Raw genomic sequence first — 20,770 nt, 5'->3', positions numbered from 1 at the left:
CAGAAACCCTTTTGGACTGGGACCAAAGAAATCGGGCCTTTCTTTTTGGCCTCGGCAAAAGTGGTCATCATTGGATAATCACAGGATAAATTGGGTTTTTGTAAGATCGGGAAGTTTGGTGAAGGAGACGTTTGGAAAGTGCTACTGGTTCTGTTTTCGTTCAAAATCTTTGTTCTTGTTTCAGTCATGATGGGCAGTTATTCCACATTCATTGGTCGACTGGCTCTTTGAAAATCCTCATTCTGCCTTTCACTGTTGTTGTTTGTTGGTAGTGATCTTTGTAACCAAGCAACAACTGCACATAAGAAGAATAAACTTCCTGTTTAGACTGTTGCACACATGCAACATGTCACATCATGATATTTAGGTGTGTTAGTTTGGGAGCATTTCTTCTGATGTGACGCTAAAACGCAACCCTCCTGTGGAGGATAAAGTGGTAGAAAATTGTAGGATTGATGGAGGGGGCCACACGGTCGGTGTAGTGGTTAGCAACCCGGTTGGAACAAGGGCCTTTCTGCATGGAGTTGGCATGTTCTCCCCGTGTGTGCGTGGGTTTTCCGGCTTCCTCCCACAGTCCAAAAACATGCAGATTTGGGGATTAGGTAAATTGGACACTCTCTAAACTGACTGTAGGTGTGAGAGTGAATGGTTCTTTGTCCCTGTGATGGACTGTGACCTGTCCAGGTCGTGACCTTGTTTTTCGCTGAGATTGGTTCCCACAAACCTCATGTGGAGGATACAGTGGTGGAATGATGGATGTTTTCTTAGTATCAAGAATGAACTAATGGCAACTGTTGTTCATAATAAAACAGTTGTGATTATTGCATTATTATCAAGGTGCAAATGCAGATTTGTGGACGTTACCCTCCAAAAAAAAGCTATAATTTCTGCCATTATTTAGAGAAATTGTTTGATGTTTGTTTTTCTTATGTTTTGTTCTGTATGTGTGTGACTTTTTGGATTTAAAGGGACATACAGTATGTCACTTTTACATCACTATAAAAGGATAAAAGCAGGGATCTCAAAATTATATCATCATATCCAATCATGCTATAGCAATAATGACATTTCAAAATAAAAGTAAAAAAACATATTTGTGATGCAAAATTAACTATCAACAACACACATTTAAGTGGTGGAGGCCAGGGTTCTCAAACTGTGGCACGTGTACCGCCAGTGGCACACAAGCTTCCTCTGGTGGTACCTGGAGGAAAATCCGACTGTTCCGCTGTATAAACCAGAGTAAACGTTCTCAGGTGCTACTTTTTGTATAAATCTCTGCATTTGCTCGTTGCTGCGATAATCTCACATGAGAAACCTTCATCCTTCATGTCAGACACATCTGTGTTTAGCATGGTCAAACAACAATTTGTTTTCACGCGTGTCACAGACGACTGTATCTCCCGCTTCTGAATCCTCTCATTACCTTATTTCTGCACAGACACGTGTTTCTCAGCGATAACAGCGCGGCGTAGTTGACTCCGTCACGGCCTGTCGCTGATTTAATTTCCATTTCTCGTTCTCCCGTCTCCACGTCGTCGTATGAATACAACGATTTTATCTCTATTTCAATAATGTAAGTGAATGTAAATCTGCAGCTTATCGTTCATATGATCCTGATAACGGTTAAATAATCAGGCATCACGTGACCACATGAATAATATATACGATAAACCACTGTGGACTAGATTTACATACAGAAATACAATTCCCCTGGGTTTTTTGTCAACCCCTGAGGGGTTCTCAAACTATGCAGGAATAAAAAATAGAACATGAATCAACTTCTTATCAGCTCGTGTGAATATGTGACGTGTTTGTGTCCCTGAAGGAAGATTTGACATGTGTATGTTTTCATTTTCATCTTAAACAGCTCATAATTTATACCAAAGACAATATTTTCTTTTTTTGTTTCTTTTTTGTTCTGGGTTTAGACATTTTTTACACAATTTTTACATGGGATCGCAAAAGGGAATATTGTTTAGAGAAATGAATTTGTTATTTTTATGGGACAACAATTGTATACTCAATATTAAATACAAAGTACGGCAACTTTACGGGACAAAAATGCAGTGATACGGAAAATGTGTGGTTGGTGTGAATGCAGCATTATAACGTCTCATTTATCACCTCAAATTCTAACCCTCAGTACCATCAGTGTTGTCGTCATACTCCTCACTTTTCGTGTATAAAAACTCCCCTTCATACTGATATAAAACATAAATATCATGTATTTCTTCATGGTTATGTTAAGTGAGCGGTGATTTTTCTCTGTGGTGACAAACTCTAAAGAGACTTTCTCATGATTCACTCAGACTTAACTTCCAAAACCACTTAAAAGTTCAACGTTAAGATGTGAATTTATTTCTGCGTCGTATTTATTCATATTCTTAATATTTCCAGCAGTGTTTTTTTTGTGTGACTGCTTCTTCTTCTGACTGTAGAGAGAATGAATAAGAAGAATAAGATAATGTACAGCAGTTCAGTCACTGATGTAAACACAGACCGCAGACGTCCTTCCTCTGCTGGAGGACGTTAAAGTGTTTAGACAAAGTCAGGCAGCTTCTTTATTGTTCAGCGATGATGAAACATGGACACTGATGTATGATTATTTGATCTATTTAAAGAGAAGAAGAGAGTTTATAGACTGAAATATTCCCTGAATCTTCCTCTGACACAGATGACACAACCTCAGCTTCTTTGTTGTTCTTTATCTTCCTCTTTTAGTCGTGACTGGATTTTACACAACAATAAAATGCAAATTTATGTCATAATCACCAATTAGTGGCAGCATTTTAAAAGATGTAGAACATTTTAATTAGAATCTTCTTGGTTAAGGATGTTTTGTTTTGCTCCTGGAGTTCTTATATGTTAATAAATACCAGGCTGAAAAACAAAAAGAAGATGAATAATACAGGTTTTATGGTTTCTTTGCTCCATAAAACAAAGAAATCATTCAAATGCATTCATTTTGGGTTTTTTGGATGAAACAGGGAGTTTGCAAACATCATACTGTTTAGGTTGATCAACAACATTTCAACAATTGGTTGATGGAGAAAACTATTATTTGCAGCCATGTTACCAACTTTAGTTTGAATAAATTGTATTTATTTGAGTGTTAGAGTGAAGTTTGTCAAACGTTTGATTTTTTACAGTGAAAGCTATTCAAGTTACAAACATATAAACAACCATATTTCTGTCATATGTATTGCTATTACCTGTTATTATTGTATATACTGTAGTACAGTACAGTGAAGGCTCTTTTTCTTTTTCTTGTCATATTTTTTCATCTCTTTATCTTTAAATCCGTGAGACTATACCTGACACACATTAATGCATTTTTAACCAAACTAATCCATTCATTTACATAATGGATATGACTTACAAGGGCCTGAGCCATGAATGGCAGGGGCCGAAATGGCTCTATAGCGCCCCCTAAGGTGAAAAAAGAGGCAAAATTGAGTTCCACCAAATTACCCGGTGGGAAGATGTTTCAGACCAAGACAAACAAAAAAGTAGACCGTAACCATGGCCTCAATTCAACAGGAAGTCGGCCATTTTGAATATTATATTATAAAGTATAAAGTATATTATGTCTTTATATGAAGTGATGCCTCTGCTCCGGTCACCATGACGACCGAGGAACTGGACATGTTTCAGTGGACGTTCAAACACCACACCACGTCTGTCAGAGCGTTGATTTTTATTTCTAGCCTGGATTCATATTCTTATTCAAACACTTCTTCACAACAGGGGGGCATTGGGAGGCGTTGGAGGTCAAAGGTCAGCTACTTTTCTGATGTCAAAGACGTATTAATATCGTGGCAGTGGTGACTCACAGTAAGAAGGTTTGTGGTTAGAATCCTTGTTTGTGTCGCGTTTGGTGTTAACAACACAGCAACATCCTGTCCGTGTCCCATTTTACGACCTTTCAACATAAAAGCGTGTCGCTTAGAAGAAATAAGTCAAATATTCTTACATTTATTTAAAATGTACTTGTTTTAAATACAAATTTGCTTAGCTAGAATACTTTAAATAAATGTATATTGAGATTCTATTTAATATAAAATAAAATAGAATCACACACTCCCATAATATCCCCACAGTTTAAACTTAAAGTGGGACCAAAAAAAGAGCATTTTCTTGTTTTAAGAAAGAGAATTTTGCAAAAGGAGGTAAAGCAGCCACGTTTAAACTGTAAAGTGTCTTAAACAACAAAGAAAATGCTACAATATAAGCACATTTTTTCATTTCAGGAAGTTTTAATTTTAGAGTTTCTTATATATCCGCAAACACCATCTTTTTAGGGCAAAAAAATGTATTGAAAGTCATTTTTTACAGTGCGCTCAGTGAACGCCATGTTCTCACTGACGCTGCAGGAGTTTTTTCTTGACTTTTCCTCCCACAGTTCAAAAAAACACAGAATGTTGTTTTCACGCATGTCTAATACACTGTGTGTGTGAGTGATTTCCTCCTCTTACTTGAAAGTTATTCATGCACACGAGTCTCATGAGTTCATCTGTGGATTTATCAGATTATTATCGATTATTATTATTATTGAGCAAAGAATTCAACCGTCCTCAAAAAATGTGAGAAAAATATGTTTTTGTTTCTTTACAATTGACAAAAAAAACTCTCATCTGCTTTAAAACATGATGTTTTGTTTTTGAGTCTTTCTTTTGTTTTCTGTCCTTCATTGAACTTTAAATCAGTTTAATCTGTTTAGTACGTTGCATCAGAGAAAAATTAGGAATAAAACACACAATAAAATCAATTAGAGAAGAATAAATACAATAAAAAAAATGTGCATAAGAGCAAAAAGTCACAAATTCCATTTAAAATAAATATGTTTTGAGTTTAGATTTGAATAGAATCACAGCCCCAAGTCACCAACACAACCGTTGGATTATTAAAACACGATCAAACTGTTCAAATGTGTCGAGACTAATGGGATCGTTACATTTAATCCAGTTCAGAGGCTGAAATTAAAATAACTAGTCTTAAAAATTCAAAACGAAAGGTTAAACAGACTTTGTATTTATTTGTACTCCTCTAACAATCACAGATTAAACTCCTCCGACGCTGCTGTAATCTGAGATTAACACGTCTGCGACACATGAGGAGGTGCAGCAGAAGGAGCAGAGACACAGCCGCTCAGAGGGAGTTATTGATCCCGACACTGACGATGAGTGAATTGATCGCTGTGGAGTGGACTCCCCGCTCCCCGAGGTCCTAATCACTCTTTAATCTGTCTTCTGTTTTATTTGTCCTGCAGGTGTCGTTCCAGGACACAAACACGTCCACATTTACTATCGTGTCTCTGCAGTGGACAGAAAATAAAAAGTATCTCCTCCTCCTTCTTTAACTGTTTTTCTGAAGGTCAGAATCACAGCAGGGTGATGCTTTAAAGTATGATTAGAGGTCAAACCTCTGACATTTACTCTGCAAAAGGTCAATTAAGACACATTTTTTTGGGGGAAATTGTTGTTATTTTTTGCCTAAAATTAATATTGAATATTCCAATACGAGCAAATCTAAGAAATACTGAGGTATAAATTCTTTAAAATCAGCTCCATCGAGTAAAGAAAGACTCAACATTTAAATTAGGGCTGAAACAATTACTCGATTTGTCGTGTTTGAGTGTTTTTAAGGAATTAAAACAAGTTTCGGCTTCTTCATTGTGAATATTTTCTGGTTTCTTTGCTCCGTGTGACAAAAGAAATCATTAAAAACTGAATAGGTTTTGGTTTTTGGACAAAAACGAGACATTTAAGAACATCATTGATCAATATTTTATGGACCATTTTTGCGACAGAAATCGCACACTGGAGCTTTAACGTCACAAACGACCAATGTGGATTCATATAAAATAAATGTATAAACCAATAATTTGAGCAGCTTTAATCTGTTGGAAGCAGCTTTGCTTAACAGTTTTGTTTAATCGGAAAACACAATCCCTTTATTGTCATTGTGTAACTACAATTAAATTTGCTATTAAGCTCCTTTGAGATGCAGTTAAAACACATTTCCATATGAAGTGTGAAGACACACAGTCTTACTCATCACGAAGAAGTAAAACAACAAAAAGGAAGTGAAACTACCTCAAATATGTCTCTGCTACTCAATGAAATCAAATGTTATTGGTATCCGTCGTCGTGACACTCTGTTGTCTGCTGAGTCACGTCTCAGTTGTAACGTGACATTTCTCCCACGCCGGGTCAGAACTCGGTGGTTTGGGCCGACGGAGGCGTCACAGAGGGTTAGAAACCCACAGCTCTGCTAATGGTTTTTAAAATGCCAGGGGGTCGTCAGCCCCCGGCCTCAGTCCCGAGACCCGAGGTGGGATTATTTCAGTCCTGACTCACAGTGTGTGAGGTTATTATCCCTGAGAATCATGGTGTTTCTCCTCATTCATGCCGTCACCGCGAGGCTGCAAGTGAACCTGAAAGACACTCACATCAGAGAGTTAAGAGTCGGTGCGGGAACGCGGTCCAGTTATAGAAGGTTCCCGCTGCTCGCTCAGATTCAGGCCTGATTGGCGTTGGTGTTGGGGTTTGACCCTCGCTGGCCTCTGTACGCAGGGCTGCAATCATCGGCCGACAAAAGGCGGCTTTATCTGCTCGCGTGGCCGGGAAAAGGTCATGACTCTGTTGTGTCGGTGATTCATTCTCCCGGAAATGATAATGATAAAGTTTTTATTCAACTGTGATAGCATGTGACAGACAGAGCATAAAAATAAACGCCTGCAAAACAAGGCAGACATGCGTTACTGTATGTCATGATTCTTTTCTGCACGATAAAGAGGTTTATATTGTTGTGGTAAAAAATATTTTTTATTTTTCTTGTAGTTTTCTCGGGGACAAATAAAGTTGTTTGAATGTGAAACTATGGCTATTCAGCTAGCTACTTCCCTAGCTTTCTAGCTAGGTATCTAGTAGAAGCTCAGTTTTTGAGTTTTACATCATAAAACACCAAGAAACTATCAGAAAAATGCTTTAAACATCTCTGATTGACTATTTTGCTGAGTGTTAGTGACACCAGCAGTGTTTTGGCTACACAAACAAACGACCAATGCGGATTAATAAAAAACAACGTATTAATCCTCTTCACTCTAATTATTTTCACCTGTGATCTTGTTTTAAAAAAAATCACTTTTAGTTACTTTACAAATAATATTTTAGGTATTTTGTTGTTTTTTTAGGTCTTAATTTATTTTATAGATTCTACGTCAGTCTGTCTGTCTATAGCTAGCTTTATATTTTTTTATTCTGACAAAAATAGCTTCTCTTGTAAACGTGTACTAGCTCTGCGTGCCTTAATTTGTTAGTCAGGGACAAATTACGTTCAATCTATAGCTATTCAGCTAGCTAGCTACTTCCCTAGCTCGAAAACTAGTTAGCTGCTTCCCTAGCTCGAAAGATAGCTAGCTGCTTCCCTAGCTAGCTATGTTGAAGGTGACATAGACCGGAAGCTCCAATTAACGCTGCGTTTGTGTGTGTGTATCTGCGTCATTACCTCGTTTATGAAACCCTAAAGTTTCAGAACAAACAGTTCAGCCACTGCTGAGAAAATAGTGTTGTATTGTTTTCCTGGGCTCTGCGAAGCGGATCGACACTTCCTTAATTTGATGTCGTCATCAGAAATCCTCACCACCGTAGCGCCTCCCGGTGCGGGCACTAGTCCGGGCACATCCGGTTGCGTACATTCAACCGCAGAAGAAGAAGAAGAACTAGTCTCGTTGTAGCTGCTGAGATGCAGAGCATCCACCGTGCCAGAGGGGGAGCTGTGTATCTGAGAGCTGGCCTATCTATTACGTCACTTCCAGGTACCTGGCCAATCACAGGACAGTTGTAAAGCTCTCGTTGGCTGGCCAATCACAGCAACTGTTTGGTCTGAAACAGCGCGGCTGACGAGAGCGTCAGCGAGGAGATATTTTGATCGGCTCGTTTGCAGCGATTAGGAGGTTTTTAATCATGAAAACAAGTTAATATATGTAAGTAGACCTCCATAACTAACATATATGTGTGATACAAGCATTCGATGTCGCCTTTAAAAACCACAGAAAGTCGTGGCTAAAACTCGCCTCATTACTATTTCCAATCGTAAAAGTATTAACAATTAAATATTGATTGTTTTCCAGAATAAAAGCACCGCAAAACACTCCATCAACATAAAGTGCAACATAAGTGAAGTTTGAAGTGGCTTTTTTGTTTGGAGCTGTTTACTTATTTATAGTCGGGTGTTTTGTGTGAGTTGTAAGTTGTTGTTTTTGTCGTTTTGTTGTGTTGAGAAAAACAGCTGAATGTGATCGTGATGCGTCAGAGGTCGTAAAACACGACGTTCAATATGTCTGAACATCGAGGAATCGCACACACACACACACACACACTGGAAGCCTGCTGGTTGTTTTTAATCCCAATGGAGTCGTACATCTGAAGCCTTTAGCTGCTGAAAGAAAAGAAGAGCTATTCTTCACTGATGGAGGAGAGGAGAGGTAGAAGCAGTAGAGAGGACATGGAGGGGAAAAAAGAACCCAAGGGAACAAGGGAAGGAGAGGAGACGAGGAGAGTAAGGGTTTGGATAGGAAAGGAAAACAGAAGGGAAGAAGGACTAAAAGGAAGGAAAAACAGGTGATAAAATTAAAGAGTGAGTGATAGTGAGAAAAGAAATAAAAATTAATGGAGTGAGAAGAGGTTTTTTTTATTGAAGGTAATTGGAAAAGAAGAAGAAGAGAAAGTAGGACAGGAGGAAGGAGACTGAGCGTAGAGGAAAAGCAAGAACAGGGAAGAAAAGAGGAGGAAATAAACTGATATATGTTATAATAATAGATTAAAGGGAAATAAAAGGGGACGATGAGAAAAGTAAAGATAAAAATGAAGGAGGGATAAAAGCCGAGCGGCGTCTCTGTGGATCCACCGCTGCGTCGGACGCTCGTTCAGACACAAAAACATCAGTCGGAGAACGCGCCATGAATCATACATGTGGACGTGTCTGTGGAGACGCTGCGTTACTCAGCCGTTTCCACGGCAACCGTTGAGTGACAGCCGAGAGCCGGCGCTGCCAGCACACACGCTGTCAGCTCCTGTGGTGAGCCGCTAATTAAGAAACTTGACACTCAGTGGTGAACAAACGTTAAAACAAGACAACAAGGTCAAAATATTTCACACTGATCTGTTGTTCTGTGTTTGTATAATTCTGCTGGTACATCAATAGTTAGTGTAAACTATCTAAATAATATATGAACTGTTTATTTAACTGTTACACGGCCTTTTATGGCTGTAAACTAAAGTTTGTAAACCCTACACCAAAGTCCATTAAAAAAATCAGTGATTTTAGCTCACAGGGAAACAAGAGTTAGTGGTCTACTGCTGCCTCCTGTGGCCAGTTTGTGCCATTGAGGTTAACGTGAACAAAGGATTTCCAACACTGAAATCACAAATATAATAAATCTAAAGTTAGTGATGGAAGCAGCAGCAGATCAACAACTCCTGTTTACCACTATGTAAAATCGCTGATTTTCTCTATGGAGTTTGGTGTGGGCGGAGCGTGCGGTATCGAAATGCCTTGATTGTCCGTATTTCCAGGTAAATAGTGGCCGGTATCAGGTTTTCGTATCGTATAAGACTTACTGGTGAGTCATTCATATGACATATTTGATGGAAAAAGATATCATTTTATAACCAGGCTTTAAAAATCCAACAAAAGCAGGAAGGAAACCTCTTTTTTTAAATGGATTTTTACACGAGAGACCGAAATCTTTCATGAAGAACAATTATATAACACAAAGAATAAGAAACGGAGACATAATACAAGGAACAAATTAGCAAAAACAAATAAAAGAACCGTAAAACACCGGATAGTAAAACCTTAAAAATCACCAGTGGGGATGATAAACACTTGAGGTTTGGAGTTGTTTTAATTCCTCTTTAGCTCTTAGCCAGAGTGACACATAGTGACATAAATAATCATATTGTGTCCCTCAATACACGATGTCCTGTTTGTTTATGAACAACACACCTTAACACTCTGTCGTTCAATTAAAAGATAATTGTTCTTTCAGACGCGGTTGGTTTTCGGTCGTATTGGATTTGGTTCATTATTTCTTTTCATATCTTATCACGGCAGAGAGAGAGAGATGATGATTTCCATGTGACAATAGGATCTGATTGGTCTCACTTCACTCTAGTGTTTCCATATCGGAGGCTCCTTCACGCAAATGAGTCAACAATTCCCAAATCGTCCTCGCCGACAGGAAAACGCGAGCGTTCGTGGCGGCGGAGAAATGAAATATGAAACGTCTGATTTCAGGCTCCGTTACTGCAGCTTTTAGAGTTTGTCTAGTGGGGTTTTGTGTGTTCGGAGGCTTTTCTTTAAACAATACCGCGTTACGTAAAACGGAAAAGAGACAAGATTGTACAGAGAAAGTTGTGGAAACTTTAAATGAGACTCAGGTGAGGAACACGTTGTCTAAAACCTTCTGATTATTGATTGTTTACGGTAAATTAATGTTCCAGAGAGAAACTGTAGTCAGAAAATGTTCAGGTCAAACGGAAAATCAACAAATATCAAACAATAAGAAACAGTTCCTGTTTGGAAATCTACGTATCTGTTTCTCTACTTTAGCTCATCTAAAATAGTCGTGTTCCATCACAGACGACACACTGTGGACTTATTTCACTGTTTCACATGAATTCAGTTTGTGTAGCTACGACTTTCTGTGGTTTTTAACATATAGCTTCTAGCTAGCTAGGGAAGCAGCTAGCTAGCTAAATACATAGCGACAGATTCACATTCAAAGAACTTTATTTATACCTGAGTGGCGACAGAGAGGGACAGAGAGCATCCGTGCACATTCACAAGAGACATTTATACATTTTTCATATATATATATATAGTATATATATATATATATATATATATATATATATATATATATATATATACATATATATATATATATGTATATGTACAAGTGATTATTAATTATGGGATGGAATGCTGTAGAAAGATGTCAACAGAAAGCCGTGTTGATTAATGAATTGACGGGTGAGATTAAATCAGTTTTAAACTTCTTCTCAGAAACTGGGGAATGTGAATGATTTGAACATTTGTTTTTCTTTATGTTTGAACTAAATAAACTAAACTAAATGCTGGAGATAAAATTACTCTCCTGCACAGTGTGTTTATTTAATCTTGAGAGAATCTGCACAGCTGCTGAAATAGTTTTAAATTTATAATATTGATTCAGCCTCTAAAACTACAGTCATTTTAATGCTGGTAAAACATCAATATCATTATCAACAGATCTCGTCACGTGTGAAATGATGAAATGGGTGAGATGGTGAAACTGCTGCGTGAATATTCTAATCTGTTAACATGGACGCTTAAGTTAAAACACCTGTTTGAACACAGCAGCGCCGCGTCCACCGTGAACCTGATGGTGTTTCCTGTGGTGCTTCTTTGACCTACAGTACACGCGGGAACATGACGCCGGTGGCGTCGCAGTGGGATTGAGGGATTATCTCCAACAGCTCTCACACACACTGTGCTGCCAGATTGCTGACTGTTTATTTCCCACTTGGACTGATTTTAATTCACTGACTGTATTAAAAAATGGTTTTGCGTGACTTGTGATAATTAAAGTCTGCGGGGGGGGGGGTTTATTTGTGGCAACAGTTTGGTGTAATACGAGCTAACTGGCCTCTTATCACCTGTCGTCATTATTCAAAAACTCCAGTCTGAGCCCAGAGTGAAGTAAACAAATGTTTAAAATGACATTTACATTTTTACTCTTACAGCTACTGTTGATTTTGTTGTTGTTATTTGTTTTTTTGCGTCCTTCATGTGAAAACAGGCTCTGTCAAGCAAGACTATCAGACCTGACAGGGAGTTTGTGTGTATACAGCAGCAGAGCAAAGATGGGCGGGGACAATCAGCAGGAAAAATAACTTTATTCACCAACAGCTAAAACGTGATAGTTTACATAATTTCATCTTTTCTATCGTCTTGCCTGTTTATCACATAACTGTCCAACGGTTCACGTTACAGGCGTCAGATTTGGCAGGTGACTCGTTCAGGGCACCGGGGTTTGCATCGCCGACTTTGACGTAGTTTGGATAAGAAATGCGACAGATATGACGCTAAATGTGCCGCTCTCACGTAGCGCTGAATCCCCACAGAATCAGAAGTGTTTAAAAGAGAGAGAATATGAGTAACATCACCTTTGATAGGATTGAAAAAATAATCCTGCCTGAGATTATAGTCCCAGCAGGTTGTTATATTTAACTTTTAAATTAAAAGTGACATTTTCTTTCTTTTTTTTTTTTTGATTGATTTCAAAGTCTTTATCTGTAATTAAATTTTTAATGAAGCGACATGAATCTTACAATACACACTCCACTTCTCCCGACTTTAGCCTATTATTTTTTTTAATTGGCTCTGCGTGTTTCAATTTGGTGTCGGCCCCTTAAAAGAAAAAAAAAAATCAAACAGCAGTGACTCATTTCTACAACTGCGACTTTGTACCGAGCGACGCACGGGGAGAAAAATTCATCATCGCAGAGACGCGGCGAGCAATTAGCTCCAGCAGCCGGAGCATAAAATAAGAGCGGAGAGAAGCAGCGTGTGCTCGACGTGAGGGGGAAACCACGAACTGAGGAGGCGGAGCATGAAGTCACTCTGATTGGAAATGATTTCCCAAATAAAGTTAATTAACCAATTAATATGAAATGTGAAATGACTGCTCTCCGACCCTGAGGATGAGATCCAGGGTTTAAGGTTTCAGACGGCATTAAGGTGTTTTTTGGGTTCTAAACTTAGCACGTCGTGTTTTTACCAGTGGAAAATTTTAACTTTAAATTAAAATATACAGATTTTCTCTATGGGAAGAATTAGTGGTTTACAACTGAACGTAAACACACCTTACATTGATGATGATCAGAGTTGCAAAGGGGTGGAAAATTCCTGGTAATTTTCCAGAAAATGTATATGGGATTGGGAAATTTGGGAATTTTGGAAATATTTCAAATTAGAAACTTTCCATTGGGATTATTGGTCATTGTTGCAACTCTAATGATGATAATAAGACTCATGATGATGAGAGAAGTTTTATAAAATTTTAATTTAGCCTTACCTTAACCATCACAACTAAGTGCCTAACCCTGACCCTTAACCTTATCCCTATTTCTGACCATAAAACCAGGTTTTAACCCTTCAAAAAGCCCTTTAAAGTCATTCAACATAGGTTTGTACGTTTTATGGACACACACACACACTTGCCTGCTGTCTGATGGTTCGTCAGTGTAAACTAACCTTGTTTTCCCTTTTTTTTTCTCTCCCTCCTTCCCTCCTCCTCCTCTCACTCTTTCCCCTTTTTTATTATTCTTTTATTCCCTTTTTTCCCCGTCTCATAAACGACCCCCTCTCCTACTCCTCTTCTTCCCTCTTTTGTTCCCTTCTGTGCAATTTATGCTCCTTTTGCTTCATCCCTTGCTTATCGTTTTCTTTCACTTCATCCTTTTAATTCTGTCTCTGGGAATTATTTGTCTTTTAATTCCCTTTTACCGTCGCTCTGTAATGAATTTCCCCCTTTGTTCAACCTTTCTTCTTCCAATTCTTTCCTGTCTCTGCGACCACTCGTCCGTCTTCTTTTCTCCTCTCACTGATTTCCCTTTTATTTCCTTTCCCCTCCGTCCTTTTTTTCTCTTTTGCCTCCTCGTCCTCCTCCTCGTTCTCCTTCTGTCTCTCCAGTGGCTGCTCCTCTGCCTCCAAGCTCCTGCTCTGGTTCTGCAACACCAGGCCAGTGCCTGTCTAGCTGCTGTTTGTCTAGAGCGTCTCCAGGCTCTTATCAAGTGAGTCTGCAGCCTCACACACACACACACACACACACACACATGATTACATGTCATTACTCCAGATTTACTACGTGAACACTCGGTAACAGGGCCGCCGCTGCGTCTTTATTGGTCCCGTGAGTTGATTCAATTACGGCGTTTACGGTTAACATGTCAATGAATCAGTGAGTTTGATTGAATTAGATTGAGTTTATTAGCATGCACATGGCTGCTCTTTCATCCATCAGCATAAATAGTTGGAGAAATACGAAGTTTTTACAGACAAAAGTGAAAGAAAACCAGAACTTATGCTTCACACTGCACTAAATTCTCACTCGTTGTGTCATTTATTTGTAAGTTCGTCCTTTTTAGCAACTAAATCTGTCTGAATTTTTCATGAAGATCACCCGAGCATATTCCTCTTCAGTTTTAGTAAAAAAAACATCACATTTTCAAGAAATCCCAGTGTATTTAGTGCAAAACTGTATTTACGTAGTATGGATTTTGGCTGCAATTTTGATTTAACATGGTTTGGGCCCATTGAAGTGTGTAAATTTGCCATGTTTATGTAAAATGGTAATAGTAATGAGTAGCTAAAGTTCTAGGAAGTTCTTCTGGATCCACTTTTTTGAAGCTCAAATTGAGGTGCCCGTTTGAGCTTTGCGGAGGTTTGAGCTCTCTGTGTGATCTCATTAAGATAAACTAATCCTTTATTTGTCCCACATACAACATAAATTAACATAATTACTTAAAATAAATTCCACTCATTGCTTCATTATATCAAAATTACTCATAACCCTCCACCAATGAGGTTATGCTTTCATCGGCGTGTATTATCTGTAAGTTTGTCCTACTTTTAGCAACTTCCCGTCTACAATTTTTGAAAAATCAGTCTGAATTTTTCATGGTGGGTGATCGGTGATCCCTCAAGTATGTTCCCATTGAGTTTTGGTTACATTTTTTTTATCAAATTTTCATAAAAACCCTGTGTAATTAGTGCAAAACTGTAATGACGTAGTACGGATTTTGCGGCAATTTCAATTTAACATGGTTTGGTCCCATTGAAGAAGTTCACATGTGTAAATCTCTGAATTTTGCCATGTTTATGTAAAATGGTATAAGCAGGTTCTAGAAAGTTGGTCTGGATCCAGTGGATCTAAATGTTTGGCGGAGGTTTGAGGGATCTTATTAAGATAAGATAAGATAATCAGGAAATTTGCAACAGAAATAAACATAATTACTTAATACTCATTTAGAAAAATAATAGTATTGCTTCTTTTCAACATAATAACGTACAGTAGTACCAATGGGTTGCCTTTATGTAGATCGCAACTAAAAGTTTTTGAAAGTTTTGTCCGTCTGTGTGTCTGTCTGACTGTCTGACTGTCTGACTTTGTCCAAAAACAGACAGAAAGACAAAAAACTACTGGAAAGGATTATTGTCAGTCACAACACAGAGTCTCCAGTGAGTTGTCGTCAACAATACAAAAAAACCATCAGTAACAAACTGTAAAAACATGAATACCGTGAATCTGTCGGGCCGATTGGAACCACCGACCCCCGCGACCCTTGTGGAGGATAACGTGAATAGACGATGAATGAATGAATTTACTTCTTCCCTGCCTGTTTCTCTCTTTTGTATTTTCAACATTTCTTACTCTCTCGTCTGAGTTTGTCTCTTTCTTATTTTCTTTGTGTGCTTTCGTGAGACCTGTCTGCTCACATTATTGATCTGACTCAGACGCCTGAAAGGAAAACCACAGTAAAAACTATTATTTTCTTTTGCACAGTATGGTTTTTTCTTTTCTTTTTTTAAGACCCATTATTGTCTTCAACCATTAAAATCTGCGTTTTATGGCGACTCATTGTCGCACAAATCGCAACATCAATGTTGTGCTTAAGTTTTACAGCCATATCTGTAACACTTATTATTTTAAATTGTTATAAGAATCCCTTCCAAAAAGATGTTGTATGTATGTTATGTAAAACATTTACACATAAATCTTAAGTAAGAGGTTGGGAAAAATTCTGCAAATTTGTTTGGGGACCCAAAAAAATCTCCCACGACTCATCTGTGGGCCCCAACCCAGACTTTGGAAATCACTCATTTAATAAGTTCAATATTCTACTATTTACTCTACACACATTCTTCAGGTGTAATTACCACAACCATGAAAATTAGAGACCACACCTTTTCCATGGACCTTTTTCTTCAGATTTTAAACTGCATTCTTTTGGGGGCCTCAAAAAAAGGTCAAACCATTCGTGGGCCCTAACCCAGACTTTGGGAATCACTGATTTAAAGTACAGATTTTAGTAGCCCACAATATACACTACACACGACTTACATTTTTTTTACATTTTAAACTTTATTCTTTATTGAAAGTTCAGGAATTTCCTCAAATTTGTTTGGGGACCCCAGAAAATTCTCCCATCTGTAGGTCCCAACATCTTTAGGAAACATTGATTTAAGGTACAGAGTTCAGTATCCTAACATCAACACTACCCACAAACTTGAGGTGCAATAGCAACTTACTACCACAACAATGGAGATTAGGTTGACTGTGTCTGGTTAGGAACCAAACTTGGTACTTTGAATTGTATGTACGACTTTTTATGGACCTATTTTCTCGGATTTTAATGTTTATTCTTCACTAAAAGGTTGGGAAATTTCTTTGCATTTGTTTGGGGACCCCAAAAATTTCTCCCACGACCCATCTGTGGACCCTGACCCAGACTTTGGGAATCACTGATTTAATGCAGAGAGTGAGTAGCCTATAATATACACTGCCAACAATCTTCAGGTGCAATAGCAACTTACTACCACAATGACAATTAGGCCAAACTTGGTACTTTTAATGCTATGTTTTTTCACATTTAAAATTTTATTCTTAAAATGTACTCAAATTTGTTTGGGGACCCCAAAAACATCATCCATGACGCATGTGTGGGCCCCGACCCAGACTTTTGGAACCACTGTTCTGACTCTTTTTCATAACAAACGTGGATTGTGTTCATTATAAGCCGCGTCTCCCCTGAAACGCCTCTGAACTACTGACTGGATTGTTCTTTTTTTACGCCGTGAGGACAAACAGCAGCAGACGCTGTGGGGTCAGAGGTCAGCGACGTGAAGATAAGAACGGCTTATTTCTTTCCCATCACACGGCTCTGACAATAGATTTCTGTCTGCAGAGCTAACAACGCTCAAATTGATTAGAGTGTGTGTGTGTGTGTTTTTACTTGAACACACACACACACAAAGAACCGTGTTTGTGGATTTTCACACATTTAATGTGATGTGAGACTTCATTAGACTTCAAACGTCTGTTTATTGCCGTCTTTTGTGATAATTGAGTTAGGAGTTCAATCTATTTTGATAAAGAATTGTTCACTTTGATTGCTTTATTTAAATTTTTCAGCCTATTTAACGCTAATATTTTCTTTTATATTCACTTTTTTTATTATTCTGAGGTTTGGGAATCACCTGACATTCTCTGGATATATAAGTTTATGGATTTATAGGTTTTGAGATTTTTAAGCTTCTTATATGTGATTCTTTATCTTGTTATGAGGAGCAAAGAAACCAGAAAAAAACATATACAAGTTGTATATTATATAGTATATACAAAGTCAATATATGGACAGAACAAGACATTTGAAGAAATTGCTGTTTTTGGAGCATTTTCCAGCATTTTATGGACAAAACACCTCATCAATAAATTTAAAATCTACATCTACATGTAATTACATTTATGTTTTGGATCATTTGGTGTGTGCAGAATGTGTCTTATTGAATATTTCCTGCGTAGCTGAGGAGAAACTGTTGATTTTCTAGATGGCTTTGACCTTTTTTCCTATTTTAAAACCCCTATTTTTATTTTGAAAGAGGACGTCGTCCTGCTGACGGCAGTTTCAGATTAGATCGGACGACGCTTACGGGCGTCATTTTGGGAGAGTTGATTTCTTGATGAGTTTGAAAGGAGGTGGAGAAAGAGAAATGAAGGGAGGAGAGGAGGAGGATCTGCTGCTGCTGACAGTTCTTCAGGTTCTAATTACAAAGCTGTTTGTCTCCCGGCTTTTCATTTAGACTTCTTCCAGACAAAAGAAGAAAAAAACCCAGAGCAAACACACGTATGGTGACCACATTTTGACCCCAGCTTAAAGCTGCAGTACGTTAAAGAACTTTTGTCGATTTTTGTTGTTGTTATTCTGCCATTTTTTTTGTTCTTTGTGAACAGGAAGGAAGTGACGTTAGTTGTTTGCCAAGCCCTTAATGTGAAAACAGGCTGTGTCAGGCAAAACTGTCAGACCTGACCAAGGGAGCGTGTGTGTGTATACACCAGCAGTGCAGGTGGAGTCAAACTCAGTGGTGTTGTCTTGTCGTGTGTCTGAGGTCCAAACGGCGGCGACATCAGTCTTGGACTCATCGCTTGACTTTGGTGCAGATCGCAGCGCCATTTTCAGAGCTATAAGTGTGAACGCGGTCATAGCTCTTTAAATGGTACTGCTCTATGCAGCCACATAACCAGCCACCGGAAATCCAGCTGTGCAGGAAGACGACGAAGGACGAAGGATTCTCATCTTTTGGTGTAAAAAGACTAAGCAAAGTCATAGGAGGCAGATTTATTCTCTCATCATCATCCTCTTCCTCATATACAGTATACTTTTTGTTGTTTGTTTCATTTTCTACACACAGTAGAACAGTATTTCTGATTTTCCTCCAAGTGCCACCAGAGGAAGCTTGCGTACCACTGGTGGTACACGTACCACACTTTGAGAAACACGTTTTATTATGTGTTAAATACTGGAGAGAGATAGTGAGAGGTAAATAAGTTCAGATTTAGACCTCTTTATTTTCTATTTTTAAGGTAGAAACTGAATTAACAACCATCGTCACAACAGACAAGAAGGAAAAACAACAATGACACACAACTTCACAACACTGTTACATCAGCAGTTTTTTTCCCTGAGTCATGTTTTCTCATTTGGACTGATTTCTGCAGCTGCTGCTTTTCTGACTTTGTCTCGTTTATACATTTAAAACCTCAATTAGACGTTCTAAAAATCAATGCTAACAGCGTCTGCAGAAGAAAAGTACACGTTAATCATAACAAGTGCTCGTTGTGAGCTTTGTTAGCTTTGCTCAGCGTTAACTTTGCTCAAGCAATCAAACACGCGGCACTAACTCACATTTATGGTTGTTTTTGTGTTTGGTGAAAGGCGTGTGTTCCTCAAAACTACAATTTTAGGCGCAAACACGCGATATGCTAAGTGAAAAATGCTAGTGAACTGTGCTAGCATGTTCGGCTACCTAACCATTCGATGACAAATCTTAAATTTAAAGAACTGTTAATAATAAGTAACAAGTGTTCATTGAAACGCTTCAAAGGCAGTAGAAATGTTAGCTTTGCTCAAACTGTCACAAACATGCGGCACTAACTCACGTTTATTGTTGTTTTTGTGTTTTGTGAAAGGCTATTGTTGCCCCTATTTCCTCAAAACTACAATCTTATACATGATACACTTGTCTACGTCTACTTTATCTTCCCGGACAAACACACATGATATGCTAAGTGGAAACTGTGTGAACTGTGCTAGCATGTTCTGCTACCCAACTATTCCACAGCAAATCTTAAATAAACATAAAATAAATGTTGATTTCCGGCTGGATTGATTGGTTCAGGCACTGGTATCAGTTTCTTAATACTCGTCCCAGCTCGTCTTAACAGCTTTTTTTGTCCATTGTCTTCAGTGTTTGTTTGTCAAGTGTCTCCAGTGGAGCGAGTGTTGTTCAGTCCCACTTGTGGTGTCAGTGCGGTGTGTGTGTGTGTGTGAACGGGTGACAGGAGAAGACAAAAGAACAAATGTGCGGTGGAGTCGTCCTCAAATCAGTAAGCACATTACTTACTAAGTAAATGAAATAGCTGTGTGTTTGTGATGGAGGTGGCTCCACTCGTTCTGTCTTTGTCTCTAAGTATACCTCATGTGGCAGAATCTGAATGAAAGGCTTCACAAAATTGTAGTGGGTGACCTTCGGACTGAGATTGATTTGTCAAATAAACACTGCAGGAATTAAATGAGTTTTTCTCTCTGGTTCTGAGGCTCAATGCATCACTTAATCACTTAATGTAAATGCCAAAATTCACTAACGTCTGCTGAGCGTGTCTCGGTCCAGAGTGGGAACAGATGGACTGATTGACCGACATCACTGCCCTCGGGTTTGTCTCGGCGATGCTTGATCCGTCAAACAGCCGGAGTCGTCTGAGGCCGAGTGTGAGCACATGTCAGTGAAGGTCACACACAGATGCTCCAACATCAGGTCACTCTCATGCCGTGTTTCCTCTCAGTGAGACAGTCCGGTTTGGTACAGTTTGTTTTTGTGTTTCCAATACGGATAGTACCAAAATAACCTGTCCCAACTGTTCCATGTCTTTGGCACCCTTTCTTGGGGTATCAGAGCATTTTTAAATGTCTACATAGACTCTTATTGGCTATTGTTGGTCATTTTCCTGACTGATTGGATTATTCCCTCTCTACTGCCCCCATGATTTCCTTTGGTAAAGCACTGTTTCTGTCATTGGACGAGCTCTCCTGCTGAGATGAATGCTAAATACTTACAGAACTTCTCCGTCCGTCTCCGTCTTTTGTGTCGAGTGTAAATGGGCCTTTACACTGTAGTTGACACATATTATGTATATAGCTCCATAGCTCCTGACCCTCGCCACCCGCGGTAGAAACACAACACAGTATTGTGCCAACCCTGTTACCAGGAAAAGGCCCATTTCTGATAAAACTGTTCCCTCACCTGCTCCATCAGCCTCGCTGCACTCGGGTGACGCCTCGAGTCAGATTGAGCGCCACGGGCCACACGGCTCCAAACCTCGTGTCAAGGAGTGATGGGAGAAAGGATAGTGCATAAAATCACAGGCTAAAAACAAAGC

The 20,770-nt window shown here is 38.8% G+C and overlaps 1 protein-coding gene across 2 annotated transcripts in view; it reads left to right on the top strand.

Moving 5' to 3' along the window:
• htr4 (5-hydroxytryptamine receptor 4) overlaps window positions 1-20,770 on the top strand; it is an 85,452-nt gene that overhangs the window by 47,186 nt on the left and 17,496 nt on the right. Inside the window, exon 6 of one of the 2 annotated variants that reach the window (XM_058649092.1) lies at window positions 13,747-13,847. The exons of the other annotated variant lie outside the window; for it this stretch is intronic. Coding sequence (XP_058505075.1) covers window positions 13,747-13,810 — 64 coding nt within the window. The 3' untranslated portion in view covers window positions 13,811-13,847. The remainder of the gene's footprint in view (window positions 1-13,746; window positions 13,848-20,770) is intronic. 2 annotated transcript variants of the gene reach the window in all.

The sequence above is a fragment of the Solea solea genome, chromosome 14 (genome assembly GCF_958295425.1).
Source record: "Solea solea chromosome 14, fSolSol10.1, whole genome shotgun sequence".
NCBI classification, from domain to species: domain Eukaryota; kingdom Metazoa; phylum Chordata; class Actinopteri; order Pleuronectiformes; family Soleidae; genus Solea; species Solea solea.
The sequence above is the reverse complement of the archived record's forward strand: the minus strand, read 5'-3'. Positions and strand labels throughout refer to the sequence as shown.